Genomic DNA, 19,743 nt, shown 5'->3' with positions numbered 1-19,743 from the left:
GGCTAACAGCATTTTGGGCTGTATAAGTAGGAGCATTGCCAACAGATTGAGAAATGTGATCATTCCCCTCTATTTAGGGTGACCAGACGTCCCGATAGACTGTGTTGATTTTTAGTTCTTTGTCCCGCGTCCTGACCGATGGACGGCTTTGGCCGCTCTGGCGTTTGTTTTGTTTTTTTGCTTTCCCCCATGTGTCCCAATACTTTGTCCATTTCATCTGGTCACCCTACCTCTATTCGGCATTGGTGAGGCCTCATCTGGAGTACTGTGTCCAGTTTGGGGCTCCACACTACAAGAAGGATGTGGACAAATTGGAAAGAGTCCAGCAGAGGGCAACAAAAACTATTAGGGGGCTGGAGCACATGATTTATGAGGAGAGGCTGAGAGAACTGGGATTATTTAGTCTGCAGAAGAGAAGAATGAAGGGGAATTTGATAGTTGCTTTCAACTACCTGAAGGGGGGTTCCAAAGAGGATGTATCTAGCCTGTTTTCAGTGGTAGCAGATGACAGAACAAGGAGTAATGGTCTCAAGTTGCAGTTGGGGAGGTTTAAATTTGATATTAGGAAACACTTTTTCACTAGGAGGGTGATGAAGCACTGGCATGTCTTACCTAGGGAGGTGGTGGAATCTTCTTCCTTAGAGATTTTTAAGGTCCGGCTTGACAAAGCCCTGGCTGGGATGATTTAGTTGGTGATTAGTCCTGCAGTGAAACATCCCCAGTGCTTGCATAACCATAGAAAAGTAGCTCTTTCTTTCTGTTGATGTACTCTGTTGCAAGGTGGGCTGGTTCCAAAATAGGGAACAAATAGGCAGCAAATCCATCCACTGTGTCCTGCACACTAATGAGAGTCACAGTCCTGAGCAGCAGGAGACAATCAATGGCCTTGCACACTTGCATGACACTGGCCCCCCACTGTGGATTTCTAAACTCCAAAATGATTTCCCACTGAGTTGTGGCAATCCAGCATTGCAAGCTTCCACAGTGTGTTACCACTCACTTCTCCGCTGTCACTGCAGATCTCATTCTGGTGTTCCTGTGTAGGAGGGCTGGGGCAAGCTTGGCGCACAGATCCAGGAATGTGGCTTTTTGCATTCAAAAGTTCTGCAGCTATGGGTGGTGGGTATCATGGGCTGGGGGACAGCCAGGCTTGGCCCTGCCCACGTTCCACCCCCAGTCCCTCTGCTTCCCACTCTATGGTTCCATTCCCCCTGTGCAGTGATCCCAGCTCAGGCTGGGGCCACGGCACTCACCCTCCCGAGGCTGGGAGACCTGGGGCTGCAGCGCCCGCCCTCCCAGCACTCTGGGGCTGAGGGCGCTATCCTGGGGTGGGGGCTGGCAGCTCTTGCCCCCATATGGGTTATGGATGGTGGTATGGAATGGAAGAAGCTGCATGATGGGAAGTTGACCCCTTTCTCCCAGGCACCTCTGTGTAACTTGTTTCTGCCTCACCAGGTACATTGCTGAAATTTCCCAAAATACAGTGTGCTGGATGATGGTGAATTGCACACTGGGATACCTACCCAGGGTGCACCGCACTGTATTGACACAGTTACTCTTGGTGAGTATGTGCAGCACACCGCACTGTATTGACACACTTATTCTTAGTATGTGCAGCACCGATACAAGGAACCGTGTGTGTGTGTGTGTGTGTGTGTGTGTGCGCATGCACACACACACAGAGGATATACTAACTGGGGCTGCTTTATGCCAATGTAACTTGCTTCAACCAAAGTTTTTGTAGTGTAGACATGGTTTGAAGTAGTAATGAGGTATTTTGGCAGGTCTTTTTAGGACACTTACACTTCTATTGCTTGTGCTGTATCTTTTATGTAGGTGATAAAGAGAACTTTGGTATCCAGTGCTGTTGGTTGGCACCTATTGTGACCACTAAAAATTCAATTCCATATTATTATTTTCTTTAAATTTACAATAAATTTAGTGGCTGTGTAATTCCTGGAATCTGCCTGCTGGGGAAGCCACTTAAGTTTTGGGTAATTTCCTTTTGAATTTTTGTTTCTGGTAACAAATCCAATTTGGAGTATTGAACAGCTTTATGGCTTTAGACTTATAAATGAGATTTTTAAGTGTCCTGATTTCTTCCACCTTACAGGAACCAGATGTTCTTTTTGAGAGTTGTAAAGGAAATACAGAGGAACTCTTTAAAAATTTGTATTTGGAGAAATAGCTTTCTTGCGAGAATATATTTTTATTCACCAAACCAAAACACATTTAGACCTACTATTAAAGCCTTTTTGTTACTGGACAAATTGATTTAAAAATAGTCTTCCATTGCCCACTATTTTGTTGACTCCCTTAAAGAACTCTTTTATGTTGGAGAAGTATGGTTTTCACTTACAGAAACCCTTCCCCTGTTTTATTGTGTTTAGGTATTCAGTAATTTTAAAAATAATTGTAGCTAGTACTGCAGTAAGGCTCATTTATTTGTAATTCCCACAATCCCATCTAGTGACATTTCATAAAGCAGTGGTCCCAAATGTTTGGAGGTGGGGCGGGACCCTGGCCAGCCCCCACTGGGGACGGGGAGAGCGCCACCCAGCCGTGCTCTGCCCCCAGCTCTGGCCCAGCCCCAGTCCCAGCTTGGGCCCTGGCCGCAGACCTGCTCCTGGCCCCGGCGGTGGCTCTGCTCCCAGCTGCGGACACAGCTGCAGCCCTGGCTCTTGCCTGCAGCTGGAGCTTTGCTACCGGCCATAGCTCCAGCCACAGCTCTGGCTGTGGCCCGCGGCTCTTCTCCTTTCCCCGGCTCCCAACCATGGCTCTGGCCCTGTCCCCGACTGTGGTTCCTGAAGGGGTGTGTGGGAGGTGAACAGTCTCTATTATGGGTTGGGGGTGGGGGGACGTGACAGAAAAAGTTTGGGGATCACTCATAAAGGATAAGGATTTTTACCATATAGTGCAGTAACATGTTGTACATGAGACTACGTACGCTGTAAGGCCATTTGAAAGCTGATGTGCATAATGTAATTGTCCACTTACATAGTTTCCTACTGTTTGCACATTATGTTCATGCTCAGTGATGCCCACTGGCCATCTATTAGCTTTAAGATGGAATTTAAGGTGTTTAACAGTGGAACCACGAATGGTTTGTGAACTGGTTCTTTCTCCCTGTAACATACTTTAGCAGTTGTGCTGAGTAGAGACACTTGAGCTGGTGTTTTCTCAGTTTAAACAGGCTAGTGCTTCCATATGAATTACTTTCTGAAGGTTTCTTGACTTTTTAATCTGCTCCCCTCTTCTCCTTTGTGGTTTGAAATAATTATTTTCCAAAAGCCACCTTTTTGCAGGGTTTTTAGGAAGAGGACAGTTTTAGGATGGTTAGTGGATGTGTGTAATTACATCCTGAGTGGTTTATAGGTGGACAGTGTTAATTTTTTACTTGTATTTTATGAATTGCTGATTTTTAATTTTTATAAGTGGAAAGGAAGCACAAATTCTAAAGAAACAAAAATATTTTCTTTAGCCATTTCATTCTTAAGGTCCTCCATCTCCAGAATCCATGGATGAATACTATATAGTTATTATGATTTCTTCCAATATTAAAATTATCAATGTAGTCCAGCTCTTCTTTTTATGTCTCCATCTCTGAATTAAATAAATTAATCCATCTCCATCTTAAATTTAGTACCATAAAGACTGTGGGAAAGACTGATGCAGAGAAGTCATATCCCTTCTCTGCAATATATTTATCCTCTTTAATAAACAAACCGTTAAGAGAGTCACCAGGATGTGCACATATCTAAAGTGAGTATTTGATAGAGTCCTTGCTTATCACAGCCTCTCTCAGTTGCTTGTCACCTTCCTTTGTTCTTTCTTGTGTAAAGTTTAGATTTTGTCATCTTTGGGATAGTTTTCTGTGAAGATCTGAACTCACATTTGAGTGCAATGAAATAATAATAATTGCTCCCCTTTACACACTGAAGGCCTAGTTGCCTCTTTCTGATATTTTCTTAATTTATTTTTCTGATATTTTCAAATAATGTATTTCTAGGGTTTTTTGTGTCTTTGGTTATTTGCTATTCAAATTCCCTCTTAAATCTTCGGTTTCTTTTGGTACCGCTTGGCCTTAGTTTTCACTTCTTGAAGGATAGCTTTTAATCTTGCCAAGATGACATCTTGGCATGGTGGTTCTAAGGTTATGTATCTCAAAACCATCAGGTCTGGGATTAACAGCTTTCCAATGGTATAAATCTTTTATGTTTCTGGTCCTTTCAGCTTTCTAGATATAGAATCTTAAATTCACAGTGTTTTGATTACCTTTCAGCTTTTTTTTTTCCACACAGTTAATGGTTTTAATTGCCTCTCTTTCAAATTGCTTAGAAATTAGCACTTAATCTGTTTTGAAATAAAACTGGCACCCCAGCATTCAAATGGAATCAAACAATAATCTTTAGTTTGAGCAGTATGTGTGCTATCAGCAGATAAAGTAAGGTGAGAATTGAAGTGGGAGCAGGGAGAGGCAAGATCGTAATCATAAAGAATTATTTGATTTTAAGATCTGCTGTGTTATTTCCCGGGGCTAGAAACACTCTGGTCTTCCAGTACAAAAGAGGGCAAGTAAACTTTTTTACTACTAGATCAGGTAGAAAGAAAATTCGTATCTTAGCAAACCTAACAAATGCAAGCATAATAGGTAATATATATTAATGCATACAGACTTTTATTCACGTATAACAGATATGCTGTCTTTTGTTTCTTAAGTTCTGTTTGTACTTTGTAAGAAAATGTAGTACATTTAAAAAAAAATGGAGATCGAAAGCTCTTGAGTTGGTTCCTTGACAGTCTGATGATAGATTTCTTTGGGTCTACGGTTGTTATGGTGGGGACAGAAGGGAAAGTAATTTGTGTTTATAATGAAGTGTGCACAAATCCTGTTGGGAAGGGATGTTCTGTGTTTGTACAGCACTTAGCAGAATATGTTCTGGTCCCTGATTGGAGCTCCTACATTCTACCACAATACAATAAATAAATAAAACATGTTGCAGAAAAGTAGGTTTATTTGAAAAAGAACATGATAGTGTCAGCTCGCCGTATTGACTTACGAACACCATAATAATTTGAAAGAGGTAAAATAAAATAGGTTTCTTGCAAGTGTTAACATAGCCTCTTCTTTGCTTGTTATAAGTTAATTAACATTTTTGGAAGCTGATGTTTCTTTTGTGTTTTGTTTTTAAGTCTCTAGTATTTAGCTTCAGCTCAGGTCAGAAGTCAGATTTCACAGAGGTTGCTTATGGAGGAAATTAAAAAAAAAAGTTGGACTGAGATGAATGCCTTGTAAGTAATAGAAAATGCAAGAAGCTGACTTAGAAGCCAAACTACAGCAACATACTCCTTTTGGCTCATATGCTAGAGTAAGAAAAAATCCACAAAATAATGGAAAAATTCTGTGTTTGATTGGAGAACTTGTTCAAGTTGCACATCTTTCATTTAGTACATAACTCATGAATGCACAGAAAATAAACTTGAATCTGAAATTCTTACCTTTTCAATAATTTTTGCCTTGTCCTTTAAATCTCAATAAAACTCCCCTCCCCCATTATCAACCTAATAAAAACTTTGCATCTGGTAGGTTGGTATTTGTGGGACCAAGCGTCTATTAAACTGTTACAGAATGTAGATTCTCTACTAAAAAAGAAAAGGAGTGCTTGTGGCACCTTAGAGACTAACAAATTTATTTGACCATAAGTAGATTCTCTACTAATTCTCTTCTGGATGCCTAGTACATTATGGCACATGAGTGGCATTCTTTTCATTGTACTCCTTTGGCTACTTTTGGTAAAGGGAATAATTATTTGTTTCCCTTTACCTGCTCATCGTGGCATTTCTCATATGTCAAAACAAAATGCTGCATTCCTGTATCCAGAGTGGGTGTTCTGTAGTACTTAGAAGTTTCATCACATCTGATCGGTTTCAAATTATTACCAGGGTGGGAGATGCTGTCCATACATATAGGAAGACCCCTTTTTTGCACTGAAAAGTTTACAATCAAAGGAGACAAGCAACATACAAAGGATGAGGGAGAAGGACACTGTACATATATGTACAGGTGTTATACATTTAAATAAAGTACATTGACATTTTATTATGTTATTAAACAAATATATTTCATTTACATCCAGTGGCGCCTCCGCCTATGTATTATTTGTAGGCCCATTTCATGTGTGAATCACTGAAGACATGGGTCTTGAGGAGGGATTTGAAGGAGGATATGGTAGTGACCCTGCAGGTCAGCTCAGGGAGAGGATTCCATGTTTATGGCAAAAAGGTGCAAAGATGTTTGTTAGACAAATGAACAAGTGGATGGACAAGACCAACATGATTGACAGAGGAGAAGGATGCAGGGCTGGAGGGCAATGTCCATATTAGTCTGGTCTTATTCTGTAAAGTTCTAAATTCAATGGGAGTTAAGGGTGTTTAGCATCTTTTAAAACTGGGCCCCCGTTTAGTTATTGGTATTCTTGCTGAAGAAATTAAAAAAAAGTTGTCTGACCAACTACTAGACAACAGAGGATTATGTTTTGTATGCCATTGTCATGACACACAGGAGTTGCTGACAATGTATTAAGAAGAAAAACAGCCTGCAGATTTATTAAGAATGTGCACACAGATAAGCAGGTGAGGATCAAATTCTGGTCTGCATTACATTTGTGCAACCACACTTGACCAGATTCACTTGCTTGTGCCAGCAGTGCATTTTCGCCACTGACCAGAGGTTTGCATTTTGTAACTGAGACAGAATATGACCATTAAAGATATGCTTGTGTTCTAGAAGGTGAAAATACACAAAGTAAAGATTTAAAGTCTTTGTCTCCTCTGTGTCTTGAAATTGGTTTAAAATTATTTAAGAGTAAAGTATAATATTCCAAAGTAGCCCTATTTCATTTTTATTCATTAGAGTCCTATTTTAATACATAATAGACATGGAATTAAGGAAGGAGTATAGTTATACGATGTGGTTAAAATAAAATGTATCGTGTAAACAAATAGGTGCAAATCAGGGGTTGGAGCAAACAGCAGATGGGAGAGAATATCCAGAGTAAAAACTGGAATGGAGAAAAGGCAATATGAAATTTGTCATGGCATGTTGTATCTGCTAATATTAGTGGAAGCAATTTAGTGATAACTTGCATTAATGCATTGCATTGTACTCCATCTTATTCCCCCTCTAATGCACAGCTCTACTGTAACGCATTTGGGACAAGATTCTGATTTCAGTGACAGGAGATTAAATCTGCAGTAATGCCACTGAAATAAGGGGTATCACTCCCAGGTCTACACCACAATCATTGAGATCAGAATCTGACCCTCTTTCTTTGAGTTCATAATGGTATATGAATAGTGTAAATCACATAAACCAACATTATTTTGGGGAGGAAAAGTGCATTTCTTTTCCTATTACAATTCCAATAGCTAGGTATGGTGAAGGGGACTATAATCATGCAAAGACTGATATTGTGCTCTGTGCCTCAGACAATTTGTCCCCTCTTAAGAGGAATGAAGCAGCTGTGCATCCTAAGTGAATTACATTTCATGGGACAATTTCAAATTTGTGGCTTTTGGACGTAATGTACTTTTATATAATACCCTATAGTAAAATGATAGTTGTTTCAGAGAATACCTAGGAGATGGTTGCAATTCTAGAATAAGGGTCAAATCTTTCTCACATTACTTCCATGGATAGTACACCTGAAGTTATGGAACATGGTCAGTAGGACTACTAGCTGGATTTGATCTCGAGTCATTTTTTATGCACAATTGGCAAAGCATAACTGTTCAGTTGTATCTTCGTTTGATAGAACTGTAATATATTTTCTTTTTACAGTTTAATTTAGGACTCAAAACTTTGGAAATAAAATATACATGGCACAGAACTTAAAGTTTCTTCAGACAATTTTAATTCTGCTACTTCAGGATTACATCTCGGCTGAAGATGGTGAAATAAGAGCAAGTAAGAGAGATTTATTTAATTTTATTTGTGTCCTGGCTAGTTAAAAACAAGTAGCATATTCAGGGGACTGGATTATGATATCTGTATCCAGGTCCACATATAGTGCTTACTATGATGAAATGTCAGTGGTGAATTGAGGAAGGGGAAGAGCATATTTGGATACAGACTGGCTAACCTAGTGAGGAGGGCTTTAAACTAGGTTCGAAGGGGGCAGGTGACCAAAGCCCACAGGTAAGTCAAGAACATGGAGACCTGGAAGAAAGTTTGGAATTTGGGGGTGGGGGGAGCATGGGCTGTTAGAGCAGGGATAAAGGAGAGACAAGACAGGAATGGGGAGGGTGGGGAATCAAATCAGTATTGTAGATGGCTGTATAATGATGCAAGAAGTATGAAAGAAGCAGAAAGAACTCAAAATGCTAGTAAATAAACAACTATGACATAGTTGGCATCACAGAGACCTGGTGGGATAATACACGTGACTGGAATATTGGTATAGAAGGGTACAGCTTGCTCAGGAAGGACAGGCAGGGGAAAAAAGGGAGGTGGTGTTGCCTTATAGATTAAAAATGTATACACTTGGACTGAGGTTGAGATGGAAATTAGGAGATGGACTTTTTGAAAGTCTCTGGATAAGAATAAAAGGGGTAAAAAAAATAAGGCTGATGTCATGGTAAGGGTCTACTACAGACCATCTAACCAGGTAGAAGAGGTGGATGAGGCTTTTTTTAAACAGCTAACAAAATCACCCAAAGCACAAGACTTGGAGGTGATGGGGGACTTCAACTACTGTTGGGACATCTGTTGGGAAAATAACGCAGCAGGGCACAGATTATCCAATAAGTTATTGGAATGTATTGGATACATTTTTTTATTTCAGAAGGTGGAGATGGCTACCAGGGGAGAGGCTGTTCTAGATTTAATTTTGACAAATAGGGAGGAACTGGTTGAGAATTTGAAAGTGGAAGGCAGCTTGGGTAAAAGTGATCATGAAATGGTAGAATTCATGATTCTAAGGACTAGTAGGAGGGAGAACAGAACAATAAAGACAATGGGTTTCAAGAAGGCAGACTTTAGCAAACTCAGGGAGCTGGTAGTAAGATCCCATGGGAAGCAAGTCTCAGAGGAAAAATAATAGAAGACAGATGGCAGTTTTTCAGAGAGACGTTATTAAGGGCACAAGAGGAAACAATCCCACTGCTTAGGAAAGACGGAAAGTATGGCAAGAGACCACCCTGGCTTAACCAGGAGATCTTCAATCATCTAAAAATCAAGAGTCCCACAAAAAGTGGAAACTAGGTCAAATTACAAAGGATGAACATAAACGAATAACACAAGTATGTAGGGACAAAATTAGAAAGGCCAAGGCACAAAATGAGATCAAACTAGCTAGATACAAAATGGGTAACAAGAAAACATTCTACAAATACATTAGAAGCAGGAGGATGACCAACGACAGGGTAGGCCCATTACTCAATGAGGGGGGAAAGTAATAGAAAATGTGGAAATGGCAGAGGTGCTTAATGACGTCTTTGTTTCGGTTTTCACCAAGAAGTTTGGTGGTGATTGGATGTCTAACGCAGTGAATGCCAGTGAAAATGAGGTAGGATCAGAAGAGGCTAACAGACGGAAAGAATGCGTTAAAAATTACTTGAAAAATTAGATGTCTTCAAGTCACCAGGGCCTGATGAAATGCATCCTAGAATACTCAAGGAGCTGACTGAGGAGATATCTGAGCCATTATCGATTATGTTTGAGAAGTCATTAAAGATGGCAGAGATTCCAGAAGACTGGTAAAGGGCAAATATAGTGCCCATCTATAAAAAGGGAAATAAGGACAACCCGGGGAATTACAGGCCAGTCAACTTAACTTCTGTACCTGGAAAGATAATGGAGCAAATAATTAAGCAATCAGTTTTCAAACATCTAGAAGATTATAAGGTGATATGTAACAGTCAGCATGGATTTGTCAAAAACAAATCGTGTCATACCAACCTGATAGCTTTCTTTGACAAGGTAGCAAGACTTGTGGATGGGGGGGAAGATGTGGTATATCTTGATAGACGTGGTATATCTTGATTTTAGAAAAGCTTTTTATACTGTCCCTCAATGACCTTCTCATAAAGGGAAATGCAACCTAGATGGAGCTACTATAAGGTGGGTGCAAAACTGCTTGGAAAACCGTTTCCAGAGAGTAGTTAGCAGTGGTTCAGAGTCATGCTGGAAGGGCATAATGAGTGGGGTCCCACAGGGATCAGTTCTGGGTCCGGTTCTGTTCAATATCTTCATTAATGATTTGGATAATGGCATAGAGAGTACACTTATAAAGTTTGTGGCTGATAGCAAGCTGGAAGGGGTTGCAAGTGTTTTGGAGGAAAGGATTAAAATTCAGAATGATCTGGAGAAATGGTCTGAAGTAAATAGGATGAAATTCAATAAGGACAAATGCAAAGTACTCCATTTAGGAAGAAATAACCAGGTGCACACAAACAAAATGGGAACTGACTGCCTAGGAAGGAGTGCTGCGGAAAGGGATCTGGGGGTCATAGTGGACCACAAGTTAAATATGAGTCAGTAGTGTAACGCTGTTGCAAAAAAAGTGAACATCATTCTGGGATGTATTAGCAGGAGTGTTGCAAGCAAGACACGAGAAGTAATTCTTCCGCTCTACTCTGCTCTGATTAGGTCTCAGCTGGAGTATTGTGTCCAGTTCTGTGGGCCACATTTCTGGAAGGATGTGGACCAATTGGAGAGAGTCCACAGAAGAGCAACAAAAATGATTAAAGGTCTAGGAAACGTGACCTATGAGGGAAGATTGAAAAAATTAGATTTGTTTAGTCTGGAAAAGAGAAGACTGAGGGGGACATAACAGTTTTCAAGGAGGAGGAAGAAAAATGGTTTTTCTTAACCTCTGAGGATAGGACAAGATGAAATGGGCTTAAATTTCAGCAAGGGAGGTTTAGGTTGGACATTAGTAAAACCTTCCTGACTGTCAGGGTGTTTAAGCACTGGAATAAATTGCCTAGGGAGGTTATGGAATCTCCATCATTGGAGATTTTTAAGCACAGGTTAGACAAATACCTGTCAGGAATAGTCTAGATAACTAGTCCCTCCACCAGTCGATGACCTCTCGAGGTCAATTTCAGTTCTATGATTCTATGAATTGTTACTGATTAAAGGTTCCTGATGTATGATCCTGTAGCCATAATATTTTACCTCTCCTGTAGGAAGGGAATGTCTGTATTTTTAAAAAATGGGAACTGATTGTTGTTTCAAGGAAAATTCCTTAGGAGCAAGTTGAACTCAATAAGGTTCCAAGACAATGATCACTCTTTATTAGATGCATATTGCTTACTTATTCCAAAATTGTCCTTTGTATACCTTTACTCCAGAAGTCATGTGATTCAGATAGCTGTTTTTATAGCAACAATAAGACAGTAAATATTGAAACCTATGCAGATGTCATTATGCAACTGCATTACACTTTTTATAATAAAAATAGTGCACCTTCTAACTACTATGCCCATAAACCCATGTTCCACTCTTCTGTTATTGAGCTCAAATGATTTGATGACATCTCCTTAAAATATAATGGGATACCAGTGCCATTCAACAAAGGTAAATGCTCTATAATTGTTACTGTAGGTGCTTGGTACCAGTGTCAGATAAATTTTACAGTGGGGTTGTGATCAGAAAATGACTGAGGGAAAAATACCTTGCTGCTGAAATTAGCTGTACCCTGGCCATGTGTGTTTGTTTTGTGTCAGATCTGCTTTTTTTATTGCTGTCATCATTGCAGACAAATACAGGTATGGAAGCGAAAGCTGCATTCTTTTCTATCTCAGGCATCAAATGCAATTGTCAGCTGCAATTCTGATTTCAGAGTTTTTTATTGTTGGTTATGGATGGTGATAATGTGCAAAACAGAGCACAGCTTGATTTTTTTTCAGGTGCCAAGTCAAGTCTGCAGGTCTGACTGAAAATACTTGTTGTCTGATAAATTTAGTAGATTTTTTGATATGGTAATTATAAATGAACAATTTACAAAATATTTTGACCAGCTGACTACAATATAACCAATCACTGATAAATGAAAAAAGGATTTCTTGCAGTAGAGAAGACCCCCATTAAAAGTATTGCTTTGATTTTTGTTTTTAGGTTGCAGAACTGCTCCAGCAGATTTAGTTTTCATCTTAGATGGCTCCTACAGTGTTGGCCCAGAAAACTTTGAAATTATCAAAAGGTGGCTTGTCAATATTACAAGAAATTTTGACATAGGGCCAAAGTTTATTCAAGTTGGAGTAGTCCAGTACAGTGATTACCCTGTACTTGAAATCCCACTAGGAATTCATGATTCCACTGAAAATCTAATCAGAGAAATGGAATCCATACAATATTTAGGTGGAAATACGAGAACAGGAAGAGCGATTCAGTTTGCGATTGACCACCTTTTTGCTAAATCCTCAAGATTTCTAACTAAAATAGCTGTTGTTCTCACTGATGGCAAGTCCCAAGATGAAGTCAAAGATGCAGCAGCAGAAGCAAGAAAAAACAAAATCACTTTATTTGCTATTGGTGTTGGCTCAGAAATCGAGGAGGTTGAACTTAGAGCTATTGCCAACAAGCCCTCATCAATTTATGTATTTTACGTTGAAGATTATATTGCAATATCCAGAATAAGAGAAGTAATAAAGCAGAAACTCTGTGAAGGTAAGCCATAATATATCTTTGGAACATAGATAGTCAGAAAGTCTTGTGATATGTGCTGCTGTGTGCATATTGCAGTATTTCAGTGGTGTCTTTTTGGTAAGTATATAGCTCAGCCACTAATGAATAATAACAAGTTTTGTTAGGTATTGTATGAGCTTCTCCTGATTTTGATGCAGTTTTATTTTTTCCTAAAAAAAAAAAAAAAAGGAAGCATTTTTGAGGAGTGATATATTAAAATGTTGTATATTTTCATCTCAGTGTGTGTGATTTTTATATGAAAATCTTCCCTTTGCTTTACCAGAATTTAAAAACATAAATCACTCAAGCTCTTTGCATTAGTGCTGAAAATATTGAGGTTAATTTTAATGCGTGTTGAGTTAAACCTTCAGGGATTTAAAAAAAAATATGAATACTAGTTCTGTATTTCCAGTTACGTTTGGCTTAAGTCTGCAACACTGTTTATCACCCCTTCTTAACAAATGGGAAGAGAGGTTCACATTAATAATAGGAAAAAGAAAAGGAGTACTTTTGGCACCTTTAGAGTCTAACACATTTATTTGAGCATAAGCTTTCGTGCGCTACAGCTCACTTCATTGGATGCTGTAGCTCACGAAAGCTTATGCTCAAATTAATTTGTTAGCCTCTAAGGTGCCGCAAGTCCTCCTTTTCTTTTCGCAAATACAGACTAACATGGCTACTACTCTGAAACCTGTCATTAATAATAGGAGTGCTTCTACTAGCATGTGCTGAGATGCCCAGGAGAGATTTAGAGGTTTTTGTTACAATTCCAGTGGATTTTGCCAAAACATTCTGCATAATTTTTAAATAGCATTTTTTGTAGAAGCATTAGCCAAAAACAACATTTTAAAGTGATTTTTTAAACTTGAAATGTTAGAAAAATAACTGCTCACTGTTTTTTTTTTAATAATAACGTTATGAAACACTTACAGTCCTCTAAAAAGTTTGCATAATGCTTCCAAAACCCATCACAGAGAAGGACTTTGTTTGTTACAATGAATATAGCATGCGTCAGCAGCATGTTTGTTGTTCTTGTCATACTATTAAGAGTTGATGCAAGACATACTTCCATGGTACAATGTTTCTGCATTTAGCAGGAGCAAAATAAAAATATTTTCCTGTGTTTTTATCTTGAAGTATGGACTTCATTGAAAAAATGTGGTCATTGTTTATTGAGATACAAGTGTTAGTCTCTTGATACATGAATGAAAATCACAATCATCCAATGTACTTTAGTTGATATACTGTAACTTAAATAGTGGGTGGGGGGGGGAAGCCAATCTAAAAAAATGACTGAATTCTGTTTAAACATTATTTAAAGATTCTTTAATAAAAAAATTGATATAGGGAGAACTTTCCCAGTGTAAAGATCTGTAGATTATTTTCTTTACATACAATTTGCCAAGGTAGACCTATGGTCTGTCAACTCGGGTATCTTGATGGAGGATACCACTGCCTAAATCTGATTCTTCAGAAGAGGGTCAACCTTCTCAATAAACAACCTGGCCAGCTGTGCACTGGTGTATGTACAGGACTCCCTTCCTGAACCGTGTTAATCAATTACTATCCTGAAGTATGTGATTTAGGTATCTGCTTTAGAATATATAAATGTTACTAATGGCCATAAAATTATCTAGCACCTTTAAAAATCTAGTTGCTGTATTTCTCTCTTAATGGGGATTCATTTGATTGTGGGGAGAGGGAGTTCTGTGACACGAGCATTCATCAATAACACAGAAGCAATGAATGGGCAGCACTCAACAACATCAGACCTATTCAAGCTTTTATTTCCATGTCCTTGATCATGTGCAAAAAGTGTAAAAACATGATTAAATAGCACAAGACTACCAACTTCAATAAGTTGGTTTAAGTTTGTGTGAGCACACTCTGTTGCCAAATAGAAGGCCAAGGTTAGAAACTTGCTGTAGAACTTTCTCCCCACGCTGACAGAGGCCTTATGTTCCATGACTTGCTGGTGATGTGCTTGGTCTGGCAAGGGAGCAAGTAAGAAATCTTTACTGAACACTTCTCTTTTGGGACTCATTGTCCAGTTCATGGCTTGCCCTCCTGTCTGGAGAGTGAGGGAGAAGTTGTTTCACAGAGCACTAGCAACCTGGGCAAAACTGATAGCCCCAGGGTAAATGATGCACAGTTTTCTGCATTTGAATGTTTAAGATTTTACCAGCCTTAATATAATAAAGGAAGGATTCTTTCTCTTCACTTTTAGATGCAATCTTTGCATGTCAGTAGTGTATTAAAAACAATAGTCAATGCATTGATTTAGTGGTATGTGAAGAGAGATTATGAAGGAGAGAGGGATCAATTATTTGCATTCACTAATGAGACTGAACAACAAGTAGTCTGAGGCTGCAGCAAGGCAAAATTAGGTTAAGTATAAGGAAAAGTGACATAATGAAGCAAGATGTCAAGGAGGCTGTGGAATTGCCATCACAGGCAATATTCAGCGTTGAGTCCAGTTCTGCTCCCAATGAAGCCAATAGCAAAACTGCTACTGCCTTCAGGGAGAGCAGGATCATCTATTGTGGATGGTGTTGGTATTATGAAAACAATCCTGCCACCATGGAATAAAGGTCTGTCTTAACCCACATAATTCTTCTATATCTCTTTAATGCATGAAATATGTATATGGGAATCTCATGGTCAGGTTTTAATCTTGGTTACTTCAGCATAAACTCAGAGTAACTCCAGTTACTTCAAGGGACCCTTATTTCTGGATTGAACTAATTAGAGTGATCCTGGATTTCCACTGGCATAACTGAGATCAGATTATGGCCCTAGTTCTTGTCAGCTAGTATGAATGTCTTGTATCCGTATTCATAGTAGACACACTTGGTCAACTGTGGTGTAAACTGAGTTTAGAAACTGACTCAGTGATTTTCCTGCATGTGCATGTTCTTTAATCCATTCAAAAAGACCAGCTGAAGCAATAATTTATCAATGTTCTTATTTAACATCAGAAGTATGTTGACTCAATGTTGCTCCTGTGTTTTTATATGAATAAGAACACCTACTATGTTTGTGTTGTGTAAATAATTGTTCTGGGATCTTCCAGATCCTGGATATTTTATTTTCCAGAGTGTAAGTAGTGCATGATTTCAGTAATTCTTGGCTTTCAGAAAGAGATGGAGGATGGCCATTTCATAATGTCTTATTGAATGATGGGGGAATCCAGTTATGGCTGGCCTCTGAGGGGGAAAAGGTTTCTTACATCATCTTCCTCTCTTGAACATGTGAGTAAGGGCTAGCCACGGTCTAGACATCTGTGCTGATTATTCTCTGGCATCAAAACTTGAGTTCTCCCTTTTAGCACCTGGCCCTAACCATGGCTGGTCCAGATGGAGATCTGAGAATCCTCCAGCCCTTTTTTGGAATGTATTTCTAATCTCTTTCTTCACTATGAACTGATATTTTCCTATTGAACAGTGGAAAATTTGAATAGTGAAAATGTATGTACAATAAATAGTTTAAGCATATATTATAACAAGGAAAATTGTCTGTTTTTAATAAGATAGTATATATCAATTAAAAGAAATGTTGGCTTTAGCACATAATTCAATCATTTTTAGCATTTTAGGTCCATTGCCCAGTATTGTTTTTGTTAAACAAAAAAAGGTAACATTCAGCCAACTTTAAGTTCAACAGAAAACGTATCGCACCATATCTGTACAATGAAAATAGCTTTAAAGCAGACTTGATGGATCATAGTTCGTATTGAGTGCAAAGAAGTCAAAATGCAATTGTTGTAACTCAAAAATAGTTAGTTATAACTTTATCCCTATCCTATTTCACTCTGATGATTTAAGGTTGATTAATTGGAATTAATCCAACTCTAAGGCACTAAACACCCAAACTTGTGTTACTCTTTGGTACCATTTGTAAGGCTTTTAAAAATTAATTCCCATGCCTTTGTTATCAGTCAAAAGTAAATACGCTCTTTACTTACATCAATCCTTTACATCTCAAAAAATTCTTCACATTAGTACTACATTTTATGCATTTAGTTGTGAATTGCTAAAGTAAATGGAGTGCTTTAAAAAAGAGAAAAGGAGTACTTGTGGCACCTTAGAGACTAACAAATTTATTAGAGCATAAGCTTTCGTGAGCTACAGCTCATTTCCACCAAATGCATCCGATGAAGTGAGCTGTAGCTCACGAAAGCTTATGCTCTAATAAATTTGTTAGTCTCTAAGGTGCCACAAGTACTCCTTTTCTTTTTGCGAATACAGACTAACACGGCTGCTACTCTGAAACCTTAAAAAAGAGAGCTTCATAAGTAAGTGCGTATTGGAGCTACTTTTTTGACTCACATTTACAATGTGTGTTTTCCCCCCCTCCCCCAGGAATACTGAAGAGTGGACGTTTTTCTGCACATCTATTTGTTTGCTTTTCTGTTATAGCATGTGGAGAATGTGTGTTTGTGTGTTTGTTTTTAGATATGTAACAGCTTTTTTTAATGCTGTATTATTAAAAAGGGTTTTATCACAAATAATGGAAAATGGTGCTAGTTAATCCATGATTCTTCCCCTCAGTCCCCCATCATCTCTGTTTGTAAAGTCTGAAGGATTGTTCACAGAAAGCTTGTCTACACAGTGAATTAGTGCACGGCAAGCCAGAGTGTAAATCTACAGTGCATCAGGTTGCTGGGCACTAACTCGCTTTGTGGACACTTGTACAGTGCAGGGAAAGTCTTGAGTGAGGCTTAGTGTGGTGCAATGTGGTAGCAGTGTTCATATGGCAGGTTAGTGTTTAGCAAGCTGGTGCACTGTAGATTCACATGGTGGTTGTTGTGCACTAACTTCCTGTGTAGACAAGCCCAGAATGTGCAGAAAGTTGATCACATCAGAGATCCTCATGTTGTTTTTCACAGTTAAGCATCATAGGAATAAAATAATGAAGATACTGGGATTCCTCCATGCAGCCCGATATTTTAGTACCAGTCATCAGAGATGAGTGATGATCTCCCGTCACCATTCCTATTGTGGGAAAATGACTCCATGTACATTGGGGGGCAGGCTCCCTCAGTCCCCACATTTGGAAGGAGCCACAAGACTCTTTGGCCTAATGGACATCTTTCTTCTATTTATGTCCTGTACCAGAACCATCATCCAGGGATAAATTCTTCTCTCTTCACTCTTTTTATTTCTATAACACACACACAAACTAGTGTGAATAGGCAATTGGGGAATCTCATTCTCATGGATCCGATCATTGAGAAGGGACCAGTCTTAGCCAGCTATGTCGGCAATGTCTCGAAATAGGAAGCAGCTTCTGTAGCTGGATATCTAGGGTGCCCGTGTGTATCTGAGTAATGGCTGAGATAATCTATGCCTAATAAAAAGCTTTACAGAAATGGAGATATAATAATGTTTTACATATCTTTACTGCCTTTCATCTGAGGAGCTCAAACTGTATTAGTGACAGTGAGTATGTCTCCCACACTAGCTATGTCTACATTGAAGCGGGAAGCAAGCTTCCAGGTCAGGATAGACAGGCTGGTGCTAGCAGGGCTCAAGCTAGTTTGGTAAAAATAGCAATGTGGTTGTTGTGGCTCCAGTGGAGACCTGGGCTAGCCACCTGAACCCAAACCCAGGGGGTCAGATGGGCTTGAGAACCCAAGCTGCCACCCAAGCCACAATGTTCACACTGCTATTTTTAGCATGCTAGCTTGAGCCCTGCTAGCACAAGTCTGTCTACCTGGGCTGGTAGTCTCACTCAAAATTGCGATGTGGACATACCCCATGTTCCTGCTGCAATATCCATCAGGGGAACGTGTGACAGGTTCTGCTTCCAGGTCCTTGTATTTTGAGGCTTTTCTACTCCAGTTTTCATTCATTCATCTCTTCTGAATCCTGTAGCATGGAGAAATATTTGACCCAAAGACTTTCAATATTTCTTCCATCTTGTCTTGTTTTGGTATTCAAACAAAGAAGTTGAGAACTTTAGACTAAAATCTTTCACAGTTTGTCAAACAGATGCAGTATCAAATAGCAGTTTTAGTGTTTTCAGAATTGATTGCTGTCAACTATTCTGTCTATTGCTTTATAGAATCTGTTTGTCCAACAAGAATTCCAGTGGCATCTCGAGATGAAAAAGGATTTGATATTCTTCTAGGATTAGGTGTGAAGAAAAAGGTTAAAAAGAGAATTCTGATTCCATCTTCTAATGCAAAAGCTTATGAAATAACATCAAACGTTGACTTGTCAGAATTTACAAGGTACTTCATTGTAGAAAGTTATCCAGTTTGGGATAAAAATGCGGTTTATTAGAAGTGTATGGGATTTGTTTCAGAATTTCCCATTTACAATGTGTGTTTTTCCCCCCCTCCCCCAGGAATGTATTTCCAGAAGGTCTTCCTCCATCATATGTGTTTGTCTCCACTCAGAGGTTTAAGGTCAGAAAGACATGGGATTTGTGGAGGATTCTAAGCCTGGATGAGAGGCCGCAAATAACAGTTACTGTAAATGGGGAAGATAAAACATTATCATTTACTACGACAAGCTTAGTAAATGGAACTCAGGTTGTCACTTTCACTGCACCTCGTGTAAAGGTAATGAGTACGTTGATCCTGTATTGGAATATTCATGAAAGTACAGGTTTATTTCCTTGGGTCTTCACTTTTGTTAAAATATACTAGCTCACTCTTGAATTTGTAAATATTTGAAAATAGCTGGATGAGTCCTCATACTTCATACTGGTGTTAGTTGAAAAAATTATTTGTATTTATTACAAAGATAGCATCTCTGTCACTTAGTAAATGTATTTTAATAAAAATCTAGTTTTAGAGATGGATTTTTGCCACTGTATATGTAGAGCAATGGTTTTCAACCTTTTTTTTTTTTTTTTTTTGTGGGCCCCTAAAAAATTTCATATGGAGGTGTAGGCCCCTTTGGAAATCTTAGATATAAACTGCAGACCTCTAGGGATCCTCAGACCACAGGTTGAAAACCACAGTTCTATGGTAATGGTAACCTTTTGTGGACCCCTTAGACATTGTTCATGGACCCACAGGAGTCCATGGACCACAGGTTCAA

The 19,743-nt window shown here is 38.9% G+C and overlaps 1 protein-coding gene across 1 annotated transcript in view; it reads left to right on the top strand.

Moving 5' to 3' along the window:
• COL21A1 (collagen type XXI alpha 1 chain) overlaps window positions 1-19,743 on the top strand; it is a 192,925-nt gene that overhangs the window by 39,284 nt on the left and 133,898 nt on the right. Inside the window, exons 2-5 of the mRNA XM_043510390.1 lie at window positions 7,841-7,966; window positions 12,122-12,673; window positions 18,758-18,926; window positions 19,043-19,259. Coding sequence (XP_043366325.1) covers window positions 7,879-7,966; window positions 12,122-12,673; window positions 18,758-18,926; window positions 19,043-19,259 — 1,026 coding nt within the window. The 5' untranslated portion in view covers window positions 7,841-7,878. The remainder of the gene's footprint in view (window positions 1-7,840; window positions 7,967-12,121; window positions 12,674-18,757; window positions 18,927-19,042; window positions 19,260-19,743) is intronic.

The sequence above is a fragment of the Dermochelys coriacea genome, chromosome 3, assembly GCF_009764565.3.
Source record: "Dermochelys coriacea isolate rDerCor1 chromosome 3, rDerCor1.pri.v4, whole genome shotgun sequence".
Taxonomy (NCBI): Eukaryota; Metazoa; Chordata; order Testudines; family Dermochelyidae; genus Dermochelys; species Dermochelys coriacea.
Note: the sequence above shows the minus strand (reverse complement) of the source record. Positions and strands in the feature narration are given on the sequence as shown.